The 18,562-nt window shown below is 33.1% G+C and overlaps 1 protein-coding gene across 3 annotated transcripts; it reads right to left on the minus strand.

The window, feature by feature from the left end:
* Positions 1 to 60: 60 nt before the first annotated feature.
* LOC139096815 (kinesin-like protein unc-104) lies at positions 61 to 18,499 on the minus strand. 3 transcript variants are annotated; one of them, XM_070648571.1, is made up of 14 exons: positions 18,319 to 18,499; positions 6,845 to 7,141; positions 6,287 to 6,411; positions 5,672 to 6,227; positions 5,295 to 5,604; positions 4,832 to 4,891; positions 4,319 to 4,561; positions 3,525 to 4,250; positions 2,068 to 3,456; positions 1,695 to 1,999; positions 1,443 to 1,626; positions 557 to 1,385; positions 390 to 491; positions 61 to 321 (listed from the first exon to the last, which is right to left on the minus strand). In XM_070648571.1, the coding sequence occupies exons 2-14, from the start codon at positions 7,025 to 7,027 to the stop codon at positions 189 to 191; spliced, it is 5,145 nt and encodes a 1,714-aa protein (XP_070504672.1). In that variant the 5' UTR covers positions 7,028 to 7,141; positions 18,319 to 18,499; the 3' UTR covers positions 61 to 188. The 3 variants fall into 3 exon arrangements, with proteins under 3 accessions (XP_070504672.1, XP_070504671.1, XP_070504673.1); XM_070648570.1 differs by lacking the exon at positions 18,319 to 18,499 and adding an exon at positions 8,085 to 8,213; XM_070648572.1 differs by lacking the exons at positions 4,832 to 4,891; positions 18,319 to 18,499 and adding an exon at positions 8,085 to 8,213.
* Between the last annotated feature and the right edge of the window lie 63 nt (positions 18,500 to 18,562).

Below are 18,562 nucleotides of genomic sequence, written 5' to 3' on the forward strand. Positions count from 1 at the left end.
ATAGCAGGTGGATAGAGAAATATTGTAAAAATTACTGAATAAACAGATCATTACTTTATGTTAAGTTTAATTTAAAAATTCTCCATCATTTCACTTTCCTAATACTTGTTAAAGGAATGTTGTTCATTTTTCATATAAATTTTTTTTGCTGATTATTACATTAACACAGATTCCATCGTCAGCGAATCTCATTTGCTCATAGCAAATAGTTTCTGTCGATTAATGATGAATTTTTGAGCGGCTGATGTACCAGTAGTGGTACATGTGACTGTTCTTGTCGGTGAAGAAGCAATATCAATATTTTGTCGTGCCAAATGCGATCTATATGAGACAAAAACAGCATATTTAGTGACATGGATTACTATGATCAATAATTTATATTCTCTTACCTAATTCTTCCAGCCAAGAGTGGATTTATGGCATACAGCCAATCATAAACCTCTTTTTCATTCAATGTCTGTAGTAAATAACCACGATATTTTGTAACAACACTGCAAAGTAATAAGGAACATCATTAATCTTCTGAATTGGATGCATTTCTATTGACTTGACTTACCTAAATGTGTTTGGAATTTTAATCATTGCCATTTGATCTTCCGAACATTCGACTTGAGCATTTGTGAGATTTAAAACAGCTCGTTCGATACTATCTTTGTCAGATTTGTATATGAATATGTAGGGTCTTCGTACAACAATCCATCTCTTCTTCCATCCCGAGCAGCCATGCTCCAAAACGTTTAAGTAGCCCTTTCTCGTAACCATTGAACTCGTTGCAATCTCTTCCAAGTCAGGAATAAAGTATTGAATGTGATCATTTGTTGTCTTATGATCAATTTGCTTATGCTGTGGTTGCCATTCATTTGATATTTCAGTCAAGGAAGGTGTGCTGACAGAATTGATTGAATATTGACTGATTGACATATTACTGTTTTCGTCAGCACTTGATATTGGTGTGACTGGCGTTACGATTGATCTATTTGATTGTTGTGTTATATCCGATGTCAATAATTTTAAGCATTTTGCAATTAATGCCTTTTGTCGTTCATTTACTTCACTGTCTAAAGGAACTTCATCCAAATCTTCATCTTCAACATCTGATGGCAGCATGTCTTCATCATCAATGGTGCTATCAGCATCACGAGCAATCATATTGTTTACATTCTTATCATTCTTGCTATTTTGTAATTCATCCAGTCCTAAACGCTCACGTAGCAATAACAAATATCTAACACGTTCAACCATTTCCAAGCGTGTAAGCTTCTCTAATTCCCATTGATGATCGAAAATGAGTGAATCGCCTCGTGGTCGCCAATTTTTGAGATTTTCTTCGCCACGAACATATGTTGTGCTTGTGTCAAGGACTCGTCGTTGACGTCTTTGAACGCCTGCATAAAAAAATTATTTGAGGACATTGAAGACATTTAAGGCTTATTATAAATTACCTGGTGATCCTGCTTTATTAGCACATTTGAGAGAAAGTTCATAGATTGCACTTGATCTGTTGGTTGTTCCAGATCGTCCCGAGAATAAACTTTTTAATGACCGTGGTCCGATACGTGCATCACGTCCATAAATAACCATACTTAAATCCTTAGTAATAATCACAGGTCTCAAGCAATTCTCCAACTGTTATGGACAAAAACAAAATAATCATTAATAAAAGTCGAGGACGAAAATAGTCATGATGACCTTACCTCAAGATAGCTGCTTAAAGTAATGAAAATAGTTTCGCCATTTTGCGTGACACGATTAAGCAAATTGGAATTGTGTAAACTTGAATCCCACGCAGCTTCAAATTGGTAGAATGTTCGATCGTCATTACGAACCTCAAGCAATTCACCAGGGAATATGCCTAATGATAAAGCACCAGCATCATCGAATTCGTCGAAAGATTCAGCAGTATTACGAATACGTCCAACAATAACTTCTCGGATGTCCTTCCATTTTAACTCATTTGTGGGTTCGTGTACAATTGTAATTCGAATTCGTCGTTGAATGCCTAAATATGTAGGAATGAATAATTAAGTAATTCCTTTATCAGTGCTGAAAATATTTTAAGTACTTTACCTTGATGTAATAAGAAACTTCCAGTAGATTGATCAACAGGAACCGGTAAATATTCACCATTTGGTGCCAATTCACAAATCTCAAACCACACAAGTATATCATGCTTAGTGAAGACTGTTGTTGTTGGTGATGATGGAGTTTTACGTTCAGTTGTTGGTGACATGGCAAATTGTGTAAATTTAGTGCTACGAATAGGCTGACTCATTGTGATACTTGGCAATTGAAGCCGTTTTGGTGGAGCACGAGTTTGCTGTTTAGCTGTAATTACTGTTGTTCCATTCTTATGATTGCTATTAAAATGTCCATAGATTTTAAATGCTATTGGTTGATTTTTAATGTAGTCGATAAATTTCTTTGTGATTTTAACTGTTAAATTTTGGATGTGATAAAAGCCAATTGGCTTATCATGCTTATTCTTGATCGGTTCTGTTGAGAATGTCTCCTCTTCACAATGAAGGAAATTAAATTGACAGAAAATGTCTGTATATTCGATTGGAATGTCGTAAGCCTGTAATACAATAATTCGGAATTTAAATTCACTGCCAAGTTTTAAATGCTCTCCAATTGTGTCATCATCATCATCATTATCTAATTTTCCATCATCATTATCATTTCCATTTTCTTCAATGAATCTCTCATCATAGCTGTATTTTGTGCCATCACTAAAAACTACTCGTGCAAGTTGATTAACTGCCATTCCATTATTATTATTGTTGTTATTATTATTATTATTTATATTATTATTATTATTATTGATGTTTATATTAATATTATTGTTATTATTTAAATTATTATGATTATTAATTATGTGTCCATCATTGTCAAAAACAGCTTGTACGGCCACACGAAGATAGCCCTTAACATCTCCCGACTCATTTACAATAGCAACTTTCTGTACTAATGGTATGGGATAAAGTAAATTACTGAGATATACAAATGATCGTCCAATAATACGGAACCATGGAAATCTATCATAAAATGGATCATATCCAATTAATGACTCAACATTATAATCATATGACTCTCCATCACTATGATATAATTCGCGCATCATATCCAAACGTTGCTTCAACTTTCCCAATGACCAATAATGAATGGCTCCATTCTTTTGATCATTCACCTCAACCGAGACAACTGTTCGTGATGGATTCTCAGATTTGTCCTTCAAATCGTTCGATAATGGTGTATATAATGTATTTGAAAGCAATGTAAATTGAAATTGAACATTCTTTTTTAATTCCACAGATATTGCATTCGCTTCCTTGAGATAAATTGCATTTCCCCACAAATCGTCTCGAAGTGATGTAAATTTATGACTTTTCCATTTCTTAAATACAAATGCTGCTAAATCGATTTGTCTAATTGTCCATGATTCACAAAGTGGATTTTCTAGATTATTGGATGTAAAATGAATTATGTTAGACATGAATAAGTCTTAAGTTAATTACTGATCTTACCATAAATACTGTTTTCTTCATCATCAAAGCCATCATCCAACATTTTATTGTTAAAATCATCTGTTGCCGATGTCATGTTGCTATACATTGACATAGTCATTGATTGTTCTTCGACCTGCTTCTGAAGTGCATCAATTCGCGCTTCATAAGTTTTACGTTGTTCCTCAAATTGTTGATCAGCTTCTTCCTTTTCACGCTTAAACTGTGCCTCGAGTGCAACCAACCTCTTCTCCATCTCCACTTTAAGATCAATGCCCTGCTTTTCAAGCAATTCACATTGGGCAAAGTTCCAATCAACGACTTCATCTTTAGTCTCTTCCTTTGCTTCTTCATTGCTTGATGATTCTTCGGAAAGTTTTTGTTCGAGTTTTTCACGCGCTTGTTGCGGATGTTGGAAGCGAAAGACATGATTACGACCCAAGATAACTCTCGATCCGGTTAATAAAACTTCAGTTTCGATAACTTTCCTTCCGTTTATGAAAATGAGTGCTTCTTCCTTTGGAATGATACTGACAATACCGTTGTCATTTTGAAAGATGCAATGTTCTTTGAGTATGTGAGATCCTGACAATTGAATGTCTTGTGGAATTTCTGCTTCGGAAGTACCCAATTTTGTGACACCATCCTTGATGTAATAAAGTAAACATTCCGATAATGTTGGATCTTCGTTGAGATTGATAAGATGTGGTGTCATTTTTGGGCTGAAAACTCCAACTGTTATGCCATCTGTTTTGAAATATAAAAGAACCATTAATTAGTAAGTGATTGCAAACACCACATGATGCTTTACATACCAGGCTTAACAGCAACACCCATTTCGGCAAAAACAGCTTCACGCTGCTGACGAATCTCATCAGTTCTCTTTAATTTCTCTTCCCATGTCTCATTAAGCTCTGCAATCAACTTCTCACTAGCATGAAGTTGATCCACAGCCATTTCTGTCTCTGTAGTTGATGTTGAGCGCATTGGCTTCTCACGCTTATAATCCGTTTGTTTACCATTTGTAGTCGGAACATTGTTATTACATTCATCGTCCCCTAAACGTAACACAAAAATTGAATGGAAATGATTAGATTAGTTTGAATTTCGCAAGCAACTAATTTTCAGGGATTAGAGTTGATTCTAATCTCTGAAAAATAGAATTTTAAGGAACAAAAATAAAAAAAATTGCGCTTTAAAGCAGTAAAAAGGCGATAAATGGATCTATTTTGGCAAAATAAATTACATCCAGTGTAATTGCGAGCGATCAAATTTTTTAATCAAAAATTTAGGTGTCAAATTTTGATTTCAACTCAATTATTACTTACTGCTAGTATCCCTGCCGATAACGGAGGGCCGTTCATTACTTATAACTCTCACTTCGACGCCTGAACGAAGGATATATTATATAGAATTATGAAATTGATTTGTTCTTATATCACAATATTTAGTGTATTTTTTTAAATCATAAATTATGGAAAACTCGTTATATAATAGAAAGTATGTCTTCTGCATTATAAGATCTAGTACTTTTGATTGCTTGCCAAATGAATCCAATTGAACCAGAAAGGTGTGCGATATAATTTTGAATTTTTTTTCTTTTTTTCATTTCTTCTTCATTGAATATAACAAAGTTTTACATTTGGACGATTCGCTCAGAAGATATAAAGCCATAAAAAATTTTGGAATGTTCTCGAATCAATTGCATATTGCATCACCTCATCTGAGGAATCATCCAATTCCAATTTTCATCAAATATTTTAACATTGTCTTCAATGATTATTAACTCACCTTGTTCAACCTCAATTCCCTCAGTCTTCAATAAATCTCGAAGTTTCTGAATTTCTTCTTTAAGTTCACGAATAAGTTTAGCATTTGCGTCTTCATTAACGACAGCTTTGCATACAATTTGTTTGGCTCTATCAGCATATCTGAGTGTTGATAATGTTTCATCGTAATTAATATCTGCAGGCGAAATTGCTGCAATCATTGCAGTCTTTGAATTTCCACCAAGATTTTCACGTAAGAGCCATGTTAATACCGAGTCACGGTATGGAATAAAGTCAGCTTTCTTTGATTTTTTGTTTCCTTTTTGTGCAGACTGTATGGGAGGATGTAAAAGGAAATTAGCTTTTGGAATAATTTAATTATGAAAAAGTTAGACTTACAACTTCTGCTAATGCTGATATAACTTTTCCCAATGTTGTCAAGGATTTGTTGATGTTTGCACCTTCTTTGAGTCGAGTACCTTTTGCTCCAGTACTGTCAGCTCGTTCACTACCAGCTAAATCAACTAAACTGATTTTTGATACCTTTTCTGCTGTTAAATCAGTCATGCTGTCTTGTCGTGTTTGAGTGAAGAAAATTGTGAAGACGGCATGAGATCTTGAACTAGTTTCGTTCATATTTGTTGCCGCAACAGTTCTTGCCTTATTTCCTTCATCAATGAGATCGTGAATGTCTTCATATGAAGTGACTGCGAGTTTTGAGAGATCCTCAACATATGGACCTAATGCAGGATGCTCTCGAACTCTCAAATTTCCTTTATTCTTTGGATTTAATAAATCACGAACTCGTTCACAGTAAATTTCCATATACGAGACTTCAACTGTGTACTTCAAGTCATCAGAAGTCGTGTCTTGAATTTTCTTAAACAGATCTTTGCATACTATTGGAATAATTCCCTCCTGACCTTCTTCTTGTCGTCCCATCATTGTGTATGACCTTATACATAAATATACCGTTAGCATTAATGAATTACTTAGTAATAAAATTATACTCACTTTCCAGCTCCGGTTTGACCGTAAGCAAAGATACAAACATTGTATCCATCGAATGAATGTTGAAGCATTTCCTCACCGATATCAGAATATACAATTTCTTGTGTTGCAAAATGTGAATCTGCTTGCTATTAGATAAGGAATTTATAATTGAAATATGTCAGTATCCATTTTCATTGTCAATTTTGAATTCAGAGTTGGTATTGTGGATGTAAGGTAAACTTGAGGTAGCATCATCTATTCTGAAATGGGCCAAACAGACATCATGGTGCTGTCAGGGAACCTTTACGCACCCGAACAGGAAAAGAGCATTTTTTCATGGTTCAACACAGCACTACGGTACCTAGAAGCTGCCTTTTTGCCTGTTAAGGGTATTGTCATTGATGTGGCTACCAAGTGGTGCCTTAGATACTCTATTGTGCTACTCAAGCTTGATTCTGAGTCAGATATGAAGGAACATGAATCTATCAAGGCTCCTCCAGTTACTCGACCTTCAAGCTACTCCACAACATCCAACTCTGAATTATTCATTGTTATACTCAACAATAGTCAATATCTTACATCATGTGACCAATATGAATAATCAAAATTGAATCTCTTTGTTGCATCGCTGCTACCAGGTGGTACTTTTGGATTAGTTATAGCCGTCGTGTTGTCATACATTTCAATGATACATTTTGAATCGCGCGAAATTTCACGCGAATTGAAAGGACGCACGCGAACTGCTACTTTAACTGACGACATCTTTTAAAAGTTTTTTTTCTTTTCTCCTCTACTTGATGAATTTGATGTCCTTAAAAAGTTTCCTCTTTTTCCTTTTTTTTTATATCCTTGAAATTATTTGTTAAGTTTTGAAGCCTAGCAGAAGTAGAAAAAAATGAGTAATTAGTCATGAGAATAATCTAAAGCACAGAACTTATGAATGAAAATGAAAGCACACAAAGACCGGCGCCACATTTATTTTTATGAATCATACTCATAATTTGAGGACTATTGCATTTGACTTGTGTAGTATGGGGTTAGGATTTTAGGCGACAGTTAATACTTAATCAGAGTCAAGAATGTAGTTCACATGAATAGCGCAACGGCATTTTGTGCTAGCATAGAAAGAGCTTTGGAGAGAAATTGAGAGAAATTTGAGAGACTAAAGAACATTTCCATCCCGACTGCATAATTTTCTTTCTTTCCTGTAAACACAACAATTTTGTTGTTGTGCTTATTATATCCAACATTCGGCTTTTAATAATGAGAATTGAGAGCGAATGGAAATCCCCGAAGTTTAATGGCTGAGAATGGAGAAAATCGATATATGTGGTGGATTTAAGGGGGTGTTGTTATGACGTCATCGTCAATAGTTGTTGGCATCAAATGAGAAATTTTTTCATCTTCTGCGATGTAAATTTTCATATTTTTTTCTGCCTCATCTTTGATCGTCATGGGAGTTGACTAAGATCCATAAATTATATATTTTTATGTTCATTGCATAATTTCCAATTATGCTCTTAGTTCCTATTTTGTATAGAAAAAAATCCATATTGGAAATTTCGATCCAATATTGAACAAATTGTTGTTGTTGTTAATTCTTTTCACAAATTGCGTCACATGAATAATTTTTGTCATATAATCAGTAACTTGATAGTTCTGGCTAGGCAAACAGTTTTTTTACGCAGATTTTTCGGCCTTTATTTTATGACTAACACGCAATATACACATCCATGAAGGAAAAATCCTTGAATTATGTACAAGTTCAATGAAAATTTTTTTTGAGCTTTTTTTCACTGGTTATTGGATATCCACTTACAAATTTAACTAAAAACAACTTTTTTTTCACCAATATTGATGAAAAATAATCCAAAATATTGTTTTAAACTTCACATTTTCTAGAAATTATATTAAGTCCTTTACAATCTAAAGTTATATACGAAATGAATGCTCGGGAAAAATTTTCACTCTATTTGGAGAAGAACCTGCGCTATAGATTAAAGCTTTCGTAAAAGCTCTGCGCAGACATCATCAAAAATTGAGATAGAATTAGTTGAGAGAATGAGAGAGAATTTTTCTGTTGGATATCCAACGTCATAAAATATTCATTTTTATGAAAATGAAAACTTTTTTTTTTCTCTTCCTTCCTCCATTTCATGTTTATAAGTTTTTCATACTTTATTTTTGATCCTTTCTGTCGTGACAGAAATCGAAAATATACAATAAAGTATTGAAGGAATCAAAAGGTCCACAACATTATCATATTTACAATTTCGTCCGGTGTTTTTGTGAAAACCACATTTTAGGTCCTTATTTCTGTGCCTTTATGCGTTTGGATATTTATGACTCTTTTATGAATCATCAAACCATTCTTTTGCTGATACTTGTAATTACTATAACAACGAAAGGCATAAAAAAGCTCTTTTGGACATACATGAATGGATGTAATTGAGGAATTTACTATCGGAATTTATAGTGGACTATCGTTAATGGTTGGTGATTAGACGCAAAAAAGCACAATTGAGCTTTGATTTAATTGCCGTGGATTTTTTTAAGTGGATATTTATTATTCCACTAGATGCTATATATAGTCACTTAAGTGACATCAAAACATTATTTATTTTTGCTAAATTATTCATCATTATTCAAAGCTGCGGCTTCAGCACTAGTTGAGCTTTTATACTTTAAATGTAATATGACTCACTCATCTATTTACTTACTAAGATGCCAATATGAGTAGTATGTTAACAGATTTGGCAATGGCTAATATAGCTTAAATATGAATTTCCAAGAAGATTTTTGATGGATTAAACTGTGAAATTGATAAATTATTTCTTTTCTTCACAGTATCGTGACTCAAGGCATTTTGTAACCGAGTTGAGAGAAATAGAACAGTGGCTCTTAAAAAGTGCTTAATTTTGATTAGACTCTGGGATCTAATCCAGAATAGCAATACGGTGAGAATATAAAAATTGGTTAAATACAGAAAAATTCCGGAGTCACACCGATTTGACCCCGGAATTTAAATGGATTGACCTATTTGTGGTATTCAGGATTACGGATTTTTAGCACCGTTTGGGCGACACTTTACCAATACAAGTCTACACTTGCACTGGGCAAGTCACTTGAGACCATCATCTTTTGAAATCAATAATTGAGCTCTTTTACTTTAAAAACCATTAAAAAGTAATATGATCTAATTATCGTAGTCTTAATAAGCATTGAGCGTTGAAGTCATTATAACTAATTTGAAAATTCAACCTAAGGTTGGAGTGCATCAGACCTAAGACCGGATTTTATCAATTTCGTCATCAACCACAGTTACCCTAGCCTAGGGCAGAATTCTTCAACAATTCAGGAAACGAATCAAAATTGAAAGTAATCTTGACAGCAAAGCTTCCTGTCAGACAAGAGCAAGAAGCATGCTCTGAGTACGCTCATTATAATAAGAATGAATTATATGCTATGAGTCCTGATTATCTATGAGACTTAAATCAGCGCTCCAATCCTCTACATCTCAAATTCGATTGTATAACCATACTCATATGTTACCATGAGATGAATAAATAAGATTGAGAGTAGGAACATAACATTACATCAATTTTAAGTGTTCAATATCTTTTCTGAAACGAGTAAAATACCTAAAAAAATCGATATAAATGATCAATTTTGATAAATGCGTGCATAAATTTTCACACGAATGCTCCAAAGTTATGGCAAGAATTTAAATGCTCATTCCAAATAGGACAAAATAGAATGAAATAATGCGCATATATGTAACACATATACACATACACAACAATGTCCTATAGTGTGAAGAATTTCTCACAAATTACAAACATGAACATAAATAAATTCATAATGTAAGCAACACAGGCAACAACCGAGTTTTGAAAATTGGATGTAAAGCAATGTAGGTGGCCTGTTTCTTTTGTTTCTTGCAAAAAATAAAATTTTCATCACGCAAAATACAAAAGAAGCGAAAATTTTTTGTGCCGTCTTCCTTCTTCATCACGTTTACAGTCATCCTCGGCTGAGCTTTTCTATCCGTTCGGCATAAGCATAAGAAGAAAATGTAATTCGTGCGTCAGGAAAACTTCTCTTTACTAAAGACAATGATAGACGTCAGAAACCCAAACAATGATGTGAGCGTCTGTAAAATTTTGGAAATTATTGCCATTCGTACTCATTCGCAGAGGCAGCAAATAAAGTAAGAAGAAAGCCTTTCACCTTTCGTAATATTTCTATGCCTTTAACATCTCTCACACTCTTTGCATACTAAAAAAAAATAAAATTTATGGGTAGAGCGATGATACGCAAGATATGCTCTCGTTCCATAAATGTTAAGATGTAGGCAGTGTTTCTCTCCTTCCGAAATAAATTAATAAGCACCCCAGCATTGAACGAGTGAGAAAAGGTACGAAAGGAGTCAATTTGATGGTATTAAAGGATATGTTCGCACTGCCATTAAATGCGTTGTTAAATGGAAATATTGACCGAAGAAAAAGTAAAGTATGTTCGGTGCTACAAATAGAATTGAAACCAGACCAAATATAAAAAAAGGGGAACAAGAAGGAAAATGAGTTGGTTGAAAATTTTTGGTGACATGATATGGAGCGTGTGGCTATGATTGTATTTCAAAAAATTGGTTCGGATGTCTGGCTTGCTCTTGTTATATCTTGTTGCTAGGTTACCATTTTGACATCAAAACTCACATTTTCTTTGTTTTGCTGAAGGTAATTCCTTCTTACCGTCTAAAGAATGTGTGATAATCTTGAAAAAGAATTCTGTCCCTAGCTACAAAGCATCTTCATAAATTGGCCATGGTCACTTCCCATGAGTATTTATTTCCCTCCCTCCTTAAATTGGTAATTGCCAAATGCCAAATGAGTTTCGTAATAAAAATTTATGTCAAAATGAAGGAAAATTGCTTTTTACAGGTACGAGAAGCATAATGTACACTCCTGTTCGTTCATTGATCCATGAAAATAATAAAATGAGAGTTTTTGCTTCGAAATCCTTTTTCATGTTCCTTTCTTTCACTGTTCCACATTTGTCAAAGTTTATTTAGAGGGTGATTAATGATTTTTTATATGACATTACCTCGACATTTCATCTTAATGGTACGGACAAAAATCTCTTTCATGACAGTCTTTTTTGTTTTGGAAAAGTAATAAAAAAATATGCTCAACAGTTTCTATCACAGTTCTTCTTATACCTATATATGTTGTTTTTATCAACCTACAGTCGTAAACATGAGAATATTATGTACATGTATATCCCCATCGCCCACGATCAAGCGTCATAGACAACTTTTCATGTACATATATATATCCAATTTTTCCACTCGACTCCGGCTCATGCAGCCGTTTCATCTCAACGAATAAGACGAAGAAAATGACGGGAATGAAAGAATATTGTACATGACATTCTTATGCTGCTATTTTTTTTCTGATCCTTTTTATATCTGCACAGGGCTTTCATCTTCATTTGAACGAAATGAAAAATCGATATGAGAATAATTTTTTTTTTTCTCTTTTTTTTTCTTTCATTTCCAAAAGTAAAAATTGTGGCTTTCAATATGGCCATACACTCAGTGCAATTGAATGAATGTAAGGGAAAATATTTGGTGATTCAATGACTCATGAGTGTAATGGCATAGAATGTGTGTGAGTGTATATGCATGCATCATGAGTCCGACAATAGCCTTAAGATATTCTTGAAAAGCTTCTGATGTTTTGTAATGTAGTTCTTGGTCATGTTTGAACGTGAGGTCAAGGGATTGATTTTCTTTTGTTGCTTTATATCCGTTATTGGTAGTTTCGAGGGAAAATGATGAACTTTGTTTATATTTTGTCAGTTATATTAATTTTTAAGGAGATTCTGAATTTTTGTTGAATTTTGATCATTTGTAATCAATTTAACTGGTCTTTATTAAGATTTGTTTCAGTTTTGTTGAGATTTGAAGATTTTTTATCAGTATTGTTTATTATTGGTGAGTTTTATTCATTTTTTGTGAGTTTTGTTCATTTTTGGTGAGTTTTGATTATTTATTGTGAATTTAATTCAATTTTGGTGAGCTTTTGCTTAAACTTTGGTGAACTTTAATTATTGTTATAATATTAAATCAATTTTGATCAGCTCTTTTCAAATTTAGTGAATTATGTTTAATTTATAGCGATTTATAATCAGTTTTGTTTGGATTTGGTGATTTTTACTCCATTCTTGGTCAGTTTTAAGGAATTTCTATCCGTTTCATAAATCAATTTAGCTCAGTTTTATCAAATTTTGGTGAGTTTATTTTTATTCGTGGTTAGTTAAGTGCTTTTAGTATGTTTTTGGTGGGATTATTCTAAATTTATTCAGTTTTGTCTGTGTATGGTCAGTTTTACTTCATTTGTGGTGAGTTTAGTATATTTTGTTTGTTTTAGATGAGATAAACCCAAATTTCATCAGTTTTACTAATTTCTGGTAAATTTTACTTAATTTGAGACCTTCCCGATTGGCACAAATTACTCATGGTAACTGAATATATACAATTGAATGCAATGTCATCTGGCTGTCATAATAAACTTGTGCCGATAGGAATCTGCACTCAATTTGCAATCAAAAAACCACAATTTAACTCCTTATTGTTCTTTATAATTCTTAAAAACCCAACAATAGTTCTGTTCTCTATCCTTGCATAATATTATATTAAAACATATACATCTACACATGCTCTTTCATTTCATCTTAAGTAATAAGAAGAAGAAGGTAAAATTGTGGCAAACTTTTGAGTTCTGCACAGAAGAAAAACACAGAAAATAACGCTTAGAAAAGTTTTTTTTTGCTTTCTTCACTCAGCACATATAGTGAAAAGGATAGAACAGAAAGAAAAGAAAGAAAAGAAAAAATTGTGGAAAAAGCAAAAAAGCACATAAAATAAATGGAGGCACGTGTTGGATTGAAATGCTGAAATGACATCAAGTCTTACCTTCCTATAGCACTCGCTTTATTTTTGCACACAGCAAAAAATGAACAGAACTGTGACACATGATAAATACAAAAGAGAAGCTTTTATGTTCTATCTCATGACACAAAGGGAGTAAGAGAGATGGAGAGTCTAATTGTATCGTCAATAATTTATCTCTTCACTTATGGATATGCATACTGTTTATGCTTTAAAAGTTTAGATAAATTGAAATGATTATTAAATTATTCTCAATTTTCCATACAAATTCAGTTCTTTTTTGCAGGACAAAAAGGAAATATCAACAATGATTGTTCCACAAAAAAATTACTTTGTTCACAAAAGCTTGAAGCTTAATGGAATTTTCTCAACCGTATATTATTGCTACCTTTTCATTCTAACCTCATTTTGAACTCATAAAATTAAGGGAGGTGATTTCTGTGTGTCAGAAAAACTGACTGAAATTTTCTTGGCATATTGCATGTGTATAATAACGCCCTGTGGCCGCTGTAACCAAATATTGATAAATTATCATTCCTTAAGTAATGCTGTATTTGAATTTGAGGTCAACAATAAAAAAAGGAAATTTTCCCAAAGTATTTCCCACAAATTTTCCGTTAGTCAACACATAAGCCATCCATGTTTTCAAAGTTGAATGCTTTTTGTGATAACAAAATGTCCTAGCTGCACATAAATCTCAAATGCAATGAACGAGTCTAGCACAATTGTCTGCAGTAAGGATAATCTAGATAACGACGCTTTATTGAGTCTGCTGTATCTGTTATCGTGACAAAGAGATTGAATCCATTCACGTCATTGTGTGAGTTCAAGAATACCAAGCAACACAACATATCTTCAAAGTTGTGATTTATGCGAGATAAAAAAGTTGATGTATGGATGCATCTGCTCTGAGTTTTTTACACTTTCAGAGTTTGAGGAACCGATGTCATCATCAAAAATTCAAGAAGATTCGAGCGTCAATTTAAAAAAGGATCCATTCAAGCCTTGAAGCTGCAAAGTTATGGCTACGCCCTTGAAATGATTTTAAAGTCATCTAAAAATAATTTAATTCCACGAAGAATAAATAAACACAACCTCCACAAGTGAAATCTCTCATAACGGAAAGAAAATACGCAATTCCAGCAGGGAGCCGTTCACAAATTATGTCCAATTTTTGGAGGGTTGGGGTCCATCACCCCTCTGAGTTTAAGATTTTGAAGCAATTTAAAGGAAATGTTTCCTCCCTCTAGGTTGGAGCAAGGAGAACCGTTGGTCCTGCGATACGCAACATTTGTACGCCCCCCTCACCAAAATAGCAATTTTGACTAAATTAGATAACAAACATCCAAAATAAAATTGCTCGATATATTGACTTGCATTACATATTCTTGAAAGTTGTTGAAATTTTCTTTTTTTCATCACTTATAGGTAGACGTGACCATAAATGAATAGCACAAATACATGAGCGTTGTTTGTGCAGTCAAAGTTGTTGAAAGGAATTTCTTTTTTTTTTCTATCATGGAACTAATTTTATTCATAATCCTACATACCATTTCTATTCATAAAAATACTTTAACTCTGTTATTTTTTTTTTCTTGTGCCTTCTTTTCAAGATATTGTCTCATAGATAAGTAGGGTGGCTATATTGTTGTTTTGTTTCTGTTGCAGTTAAGAATTGTAAATATGATTTATGCGATTGCGGACGGTTGATTTAAAGCTAGGGTTCATCCAAGAACCGCAAGCATGCATTTCCTGAATTTTGGATGCGCAGTCGTGCAGTGTTCATCTGAACCGTATAGTTCGTCAAAGAATGCAGGTCTAAAACTTTGGGCGAACTCTACTTAAAACTAGTAGAATAGAATATAATGTTGGGTTTGCTTATAGCAACGGCACTACGATCGATGATCTGTTGTACCATCCCAAATTCTCTATAAAATGCCTTGATAAATCCTTGATAAAACCAACTAAAACTAGTAATCACTACTAAAGATCAAAACCGTGGGATTGGCGTTCAAACCCCCAACTCACTAGTCACCAACAAATGACTCGTCAAAGAAAGGTTCTGATTCGTACATCAAGCAAACTTGTCTCGAAGCTATAGTATCCTACTTTCCCAGAGTTCGAAGTCAACTGGTTCCAACCTTTCGTTACTTTAACTTAATTATGGATCTAATAAATGAATATTTATTTGCTTATTCTCAACTATGCACGCTGCATAACCCAGGGTATATCGTACCTAACCACAATTTGTATGTCGCGAAAACAAAAACTGAGTTGGTGGGACTAGAACAGCGAAAAACTATCCGAATTAAACTATAATTTTTCCTGGGATCGAGCCCTGGACCGTTGAGTCGATTGCCAGATTTCCTGACCAAGCAGACCTTTTTTTGCTGCTTAATTCTGGGATCAAGTTTAAAAGAAGTGTATCAAATATGATCTAGTCAACCCAGCGCACAGAAGTAGCTCGTTCTATGTAAAATAAATTTTTTATGATTTTGTTATTATTGTTGTGCATGAAAACATACAGAAGTGATTGTAAGAAGAGGACGAGAATAAAATAAAAACATCTTGAAAGTTTATGTCGGAGTGGGACGGAAGCAAAAAAAAAAAGTTGAGCATCTGTTTGAAAGCTTAACATAAAAAACGAGAAGCATGGAAGTTTATGTAATAGAATTTTTTTCTTATTTTAATTTACATCGCAATTTCTTCATTTTTTTTTCGAGCAACAAAACTTTCTTATTTGTGTGTATTTATTTATGGAATTCTTACTTAATGGAAATTTCGTGTTAACTTAACAAATATAATTCACACAGAAATCGTGGAAATGACTTGCACATATTCCCCAAAAGGGAAATTCTTATAATGGAAATCATGTGGTTGAAATTTTTTTTCTCTTTTTCGGGTCATTGGACAGTACAATTTAAATGCATAAAGTTCCAACTTCATTGTTAAAGAAAGAAAAAGTTTTCAATATTATTTCCACTTCCACCACAGAATGTTTGTCGATTTTCTCACTCTTATCTCTATATTTTTTCTAAAAAATTACGATGATGCCAGCATAATCTTCAATATCATTAGATTTTTCCTTCTTTTTTGCTGTTCTCATCGACATTATTCGATATTCTATAGAATGAAGCGTCCTATTTTGAATATGCTCTGTGCTGTTCTATTGACGAAACTTTTCGCAGAATAAAATACTCTATTATGCTCAATTTGGCGTGAATTTTGTTCGAATATTCCAGATTAGTATGAAAATTTTTGATGACTAATTGCAGATAATGTCATGACTGCGTTGACGTCAAGATGATGCTTAATTATAAATAGCATAATTATGTGAAACATTGTATTTCAATTTGATTAATTTATGGTCCATGAGGATAAAGAGTCTTTGTTCGTGGATATACATTTAAGTGGCCATTTTGTTAAGTTTTTTATTAAAGAGAATAATCAAAATTGAAGAGCTGAATTGCTGCACTTGTTACGTTACGCAGATAAACGAATTTCTAGACCCCCTTCTCCTCTTGTTTCAAAATTTCCCTTTGAACGCAATAAGCGAACGACCCCTTATGAAGTTTTGATTTCAGGCATAAAGCATACAATTTAACGTTTTTCATACTTAATTGCCTAATCTTCAATTATTAATTAGCCAAAAAGTTTTGCAAATTACACCCCGGATACCACAAAGTTTTATTTGCATTTACTTGAAAACCACAGAGTTTTGTATCCATTTTGAGGCCACACGGAGGTGGTTTCTATATGATGTTTATAATATAGGCTTTGCGGAGCCTTTAAAGCTCCGAAGCAGAGCTTTTTTCATTCGGATAACACAAAGCTTCATTTGCCTTCATTTGAAAACCACACGATGTTTTGTATTCATTTGAGGCCACACGGAGGCGGTTTCTATATGATGTAAACAAAATAGGTTAAGCGAAAGGCTCCGAAAAGCTCCGAAGCAGAGCTTTTTTCATTCATGTCGCTCAGGCAACTGGGGTTTTCAATCGCAAAATCAAAACAAACCGAATCTTCGGTATTGAAAACCCTATGTATTTCGTTTAGATTCCTTCACCTTCTTTGTGTCGTTCGAGTACAATATTTCTTTTATTAACAGTTATCAATAGAAATATTGTACCATTTTACCTCGTTTTTCTGAATTTGTTTTCTTTTCTGTTTGATTGATTGTCGATGGCAAATTTTTTAATCGAATTTTACCTTTATTATGTTGAAACCGCTTATTATTTGAATGATATCTTCCTTAATGTTCCTTAATGTAAGTAATTTATCACATATAACTGATTAATACGTCTTAATTGTTAAAGATTTCAATTGAAAATAAGAATTTTGTCAAACTTTTTCCAACATTTTCAGGTTACAAAATTTAGCGCAACTTTTCCCCCTACTACCTGAAGTTAGCTTCATTAAAATAATTCAAAACAAAAATATACGTTAATAATGAACTACATCCTAAAGATAACTCTAGAACACATAAGTATGCCAATTTAAAAAGAAGAATTATGACTCACAAATGCGCTCATGTCAGTGACATTTTAAAATAATGTTCTTTAATATGCTCCACACAGTAGAAAAAAGAATGAGAACGAAGCAAGAGAGAAAATTGCTTTTTGTTAAGTGTTGATAATGGGAGAAGAACAGAGAAAGCAAAAAAAAAAGGTTCTGTATGAATAAAAAAGTAGAGCTATCATTATTGTATCCGTAGTCCCCAAATACTCTTGATTTCATTATTCGACTTGAAAATGAATGTTCCTTAATGAAAATTGCGACAATTTTGAATAGAATAGGAAGGGTTTTGTGGATGGATTGAAATAAAGATTTCAATTGTCAAATGTCCTTGATCCTTTTTTTAAGATGGATTAAGATCCATGGACAATGTCAAAAAAAAATTAATTAAAATGTGACCACACATCATGATAGAGTCAAGTATAGTTGATTATAATGAATTGTTTTAGTCACAAATGCGATTAGAATTGATTCAAATTTGCTTAAATTAATCTCAATGTCATAGAGAAAAAAAAGCTATGACTCATAACTTTTTTCTCATTCAAAGATTGATTTTTTTTTGTGTATTTTTTTCTCTAGAGCTTACCGTTTTTATATGCGTTCAATATTCTCTTCCGTTCCTTTATATCCACTTTGAATTATCCAAAAGTTTAATTTAACTTTTCATCACTTCAAAATGCATATTATCCATGCTTAATTCACTTTTCACATAATTGAAAAATATAAAAAAATTTTAAAATTCCAAAAAAGATTCAGGAAAAATTATTTTTCACGACTTTTCCTTTACGGCTTCGAACTTTTAATAAAGAAAAATATATTTTTTTATTTGT

The sequence above is a fragment of the Chironomus tepperi genome, unplaced genomic scaffold (assembly GCF_022539635.2).
Source record: "Chironomus tepperi strain 1889 unplaced genomic scaffold, CSIRO-AGI_Ctep_v1 contig_407, whole genome shotgun sequence".
Lineage (NCBI taxonomy): Eukaryota > Metazoa > Arthropoda > Insecta > Diptera > Chironomidae > Chironomus > Chironomus tepperi.

Excerpts from the sequence above, each read along its gene's own strand:
- LOC139096815 (XM_070648571.1), bottom strand. The coding sequence starts at position 7,027 with ATGTCGTCAGTTAAAGTAGCAGTTCGCGTGCGTCCTTTCAATTCGCGT. Across the intron at positions 6,228-6,286 it reads GGTCAAACCGGAGCTGGAAA|GTCATACACAATGATGGGAC; the intron begins GTGAGTATAATT and ends TTTATGTATAAG. Across the intron at positions 4,892-5,294 it reads GGGAATTGAGGTTGAACAAG|GCGTCGAAGTGAGAGTTATA; the intron begins GTGAGTTAATAA and ends TCCTTCGTTCAG.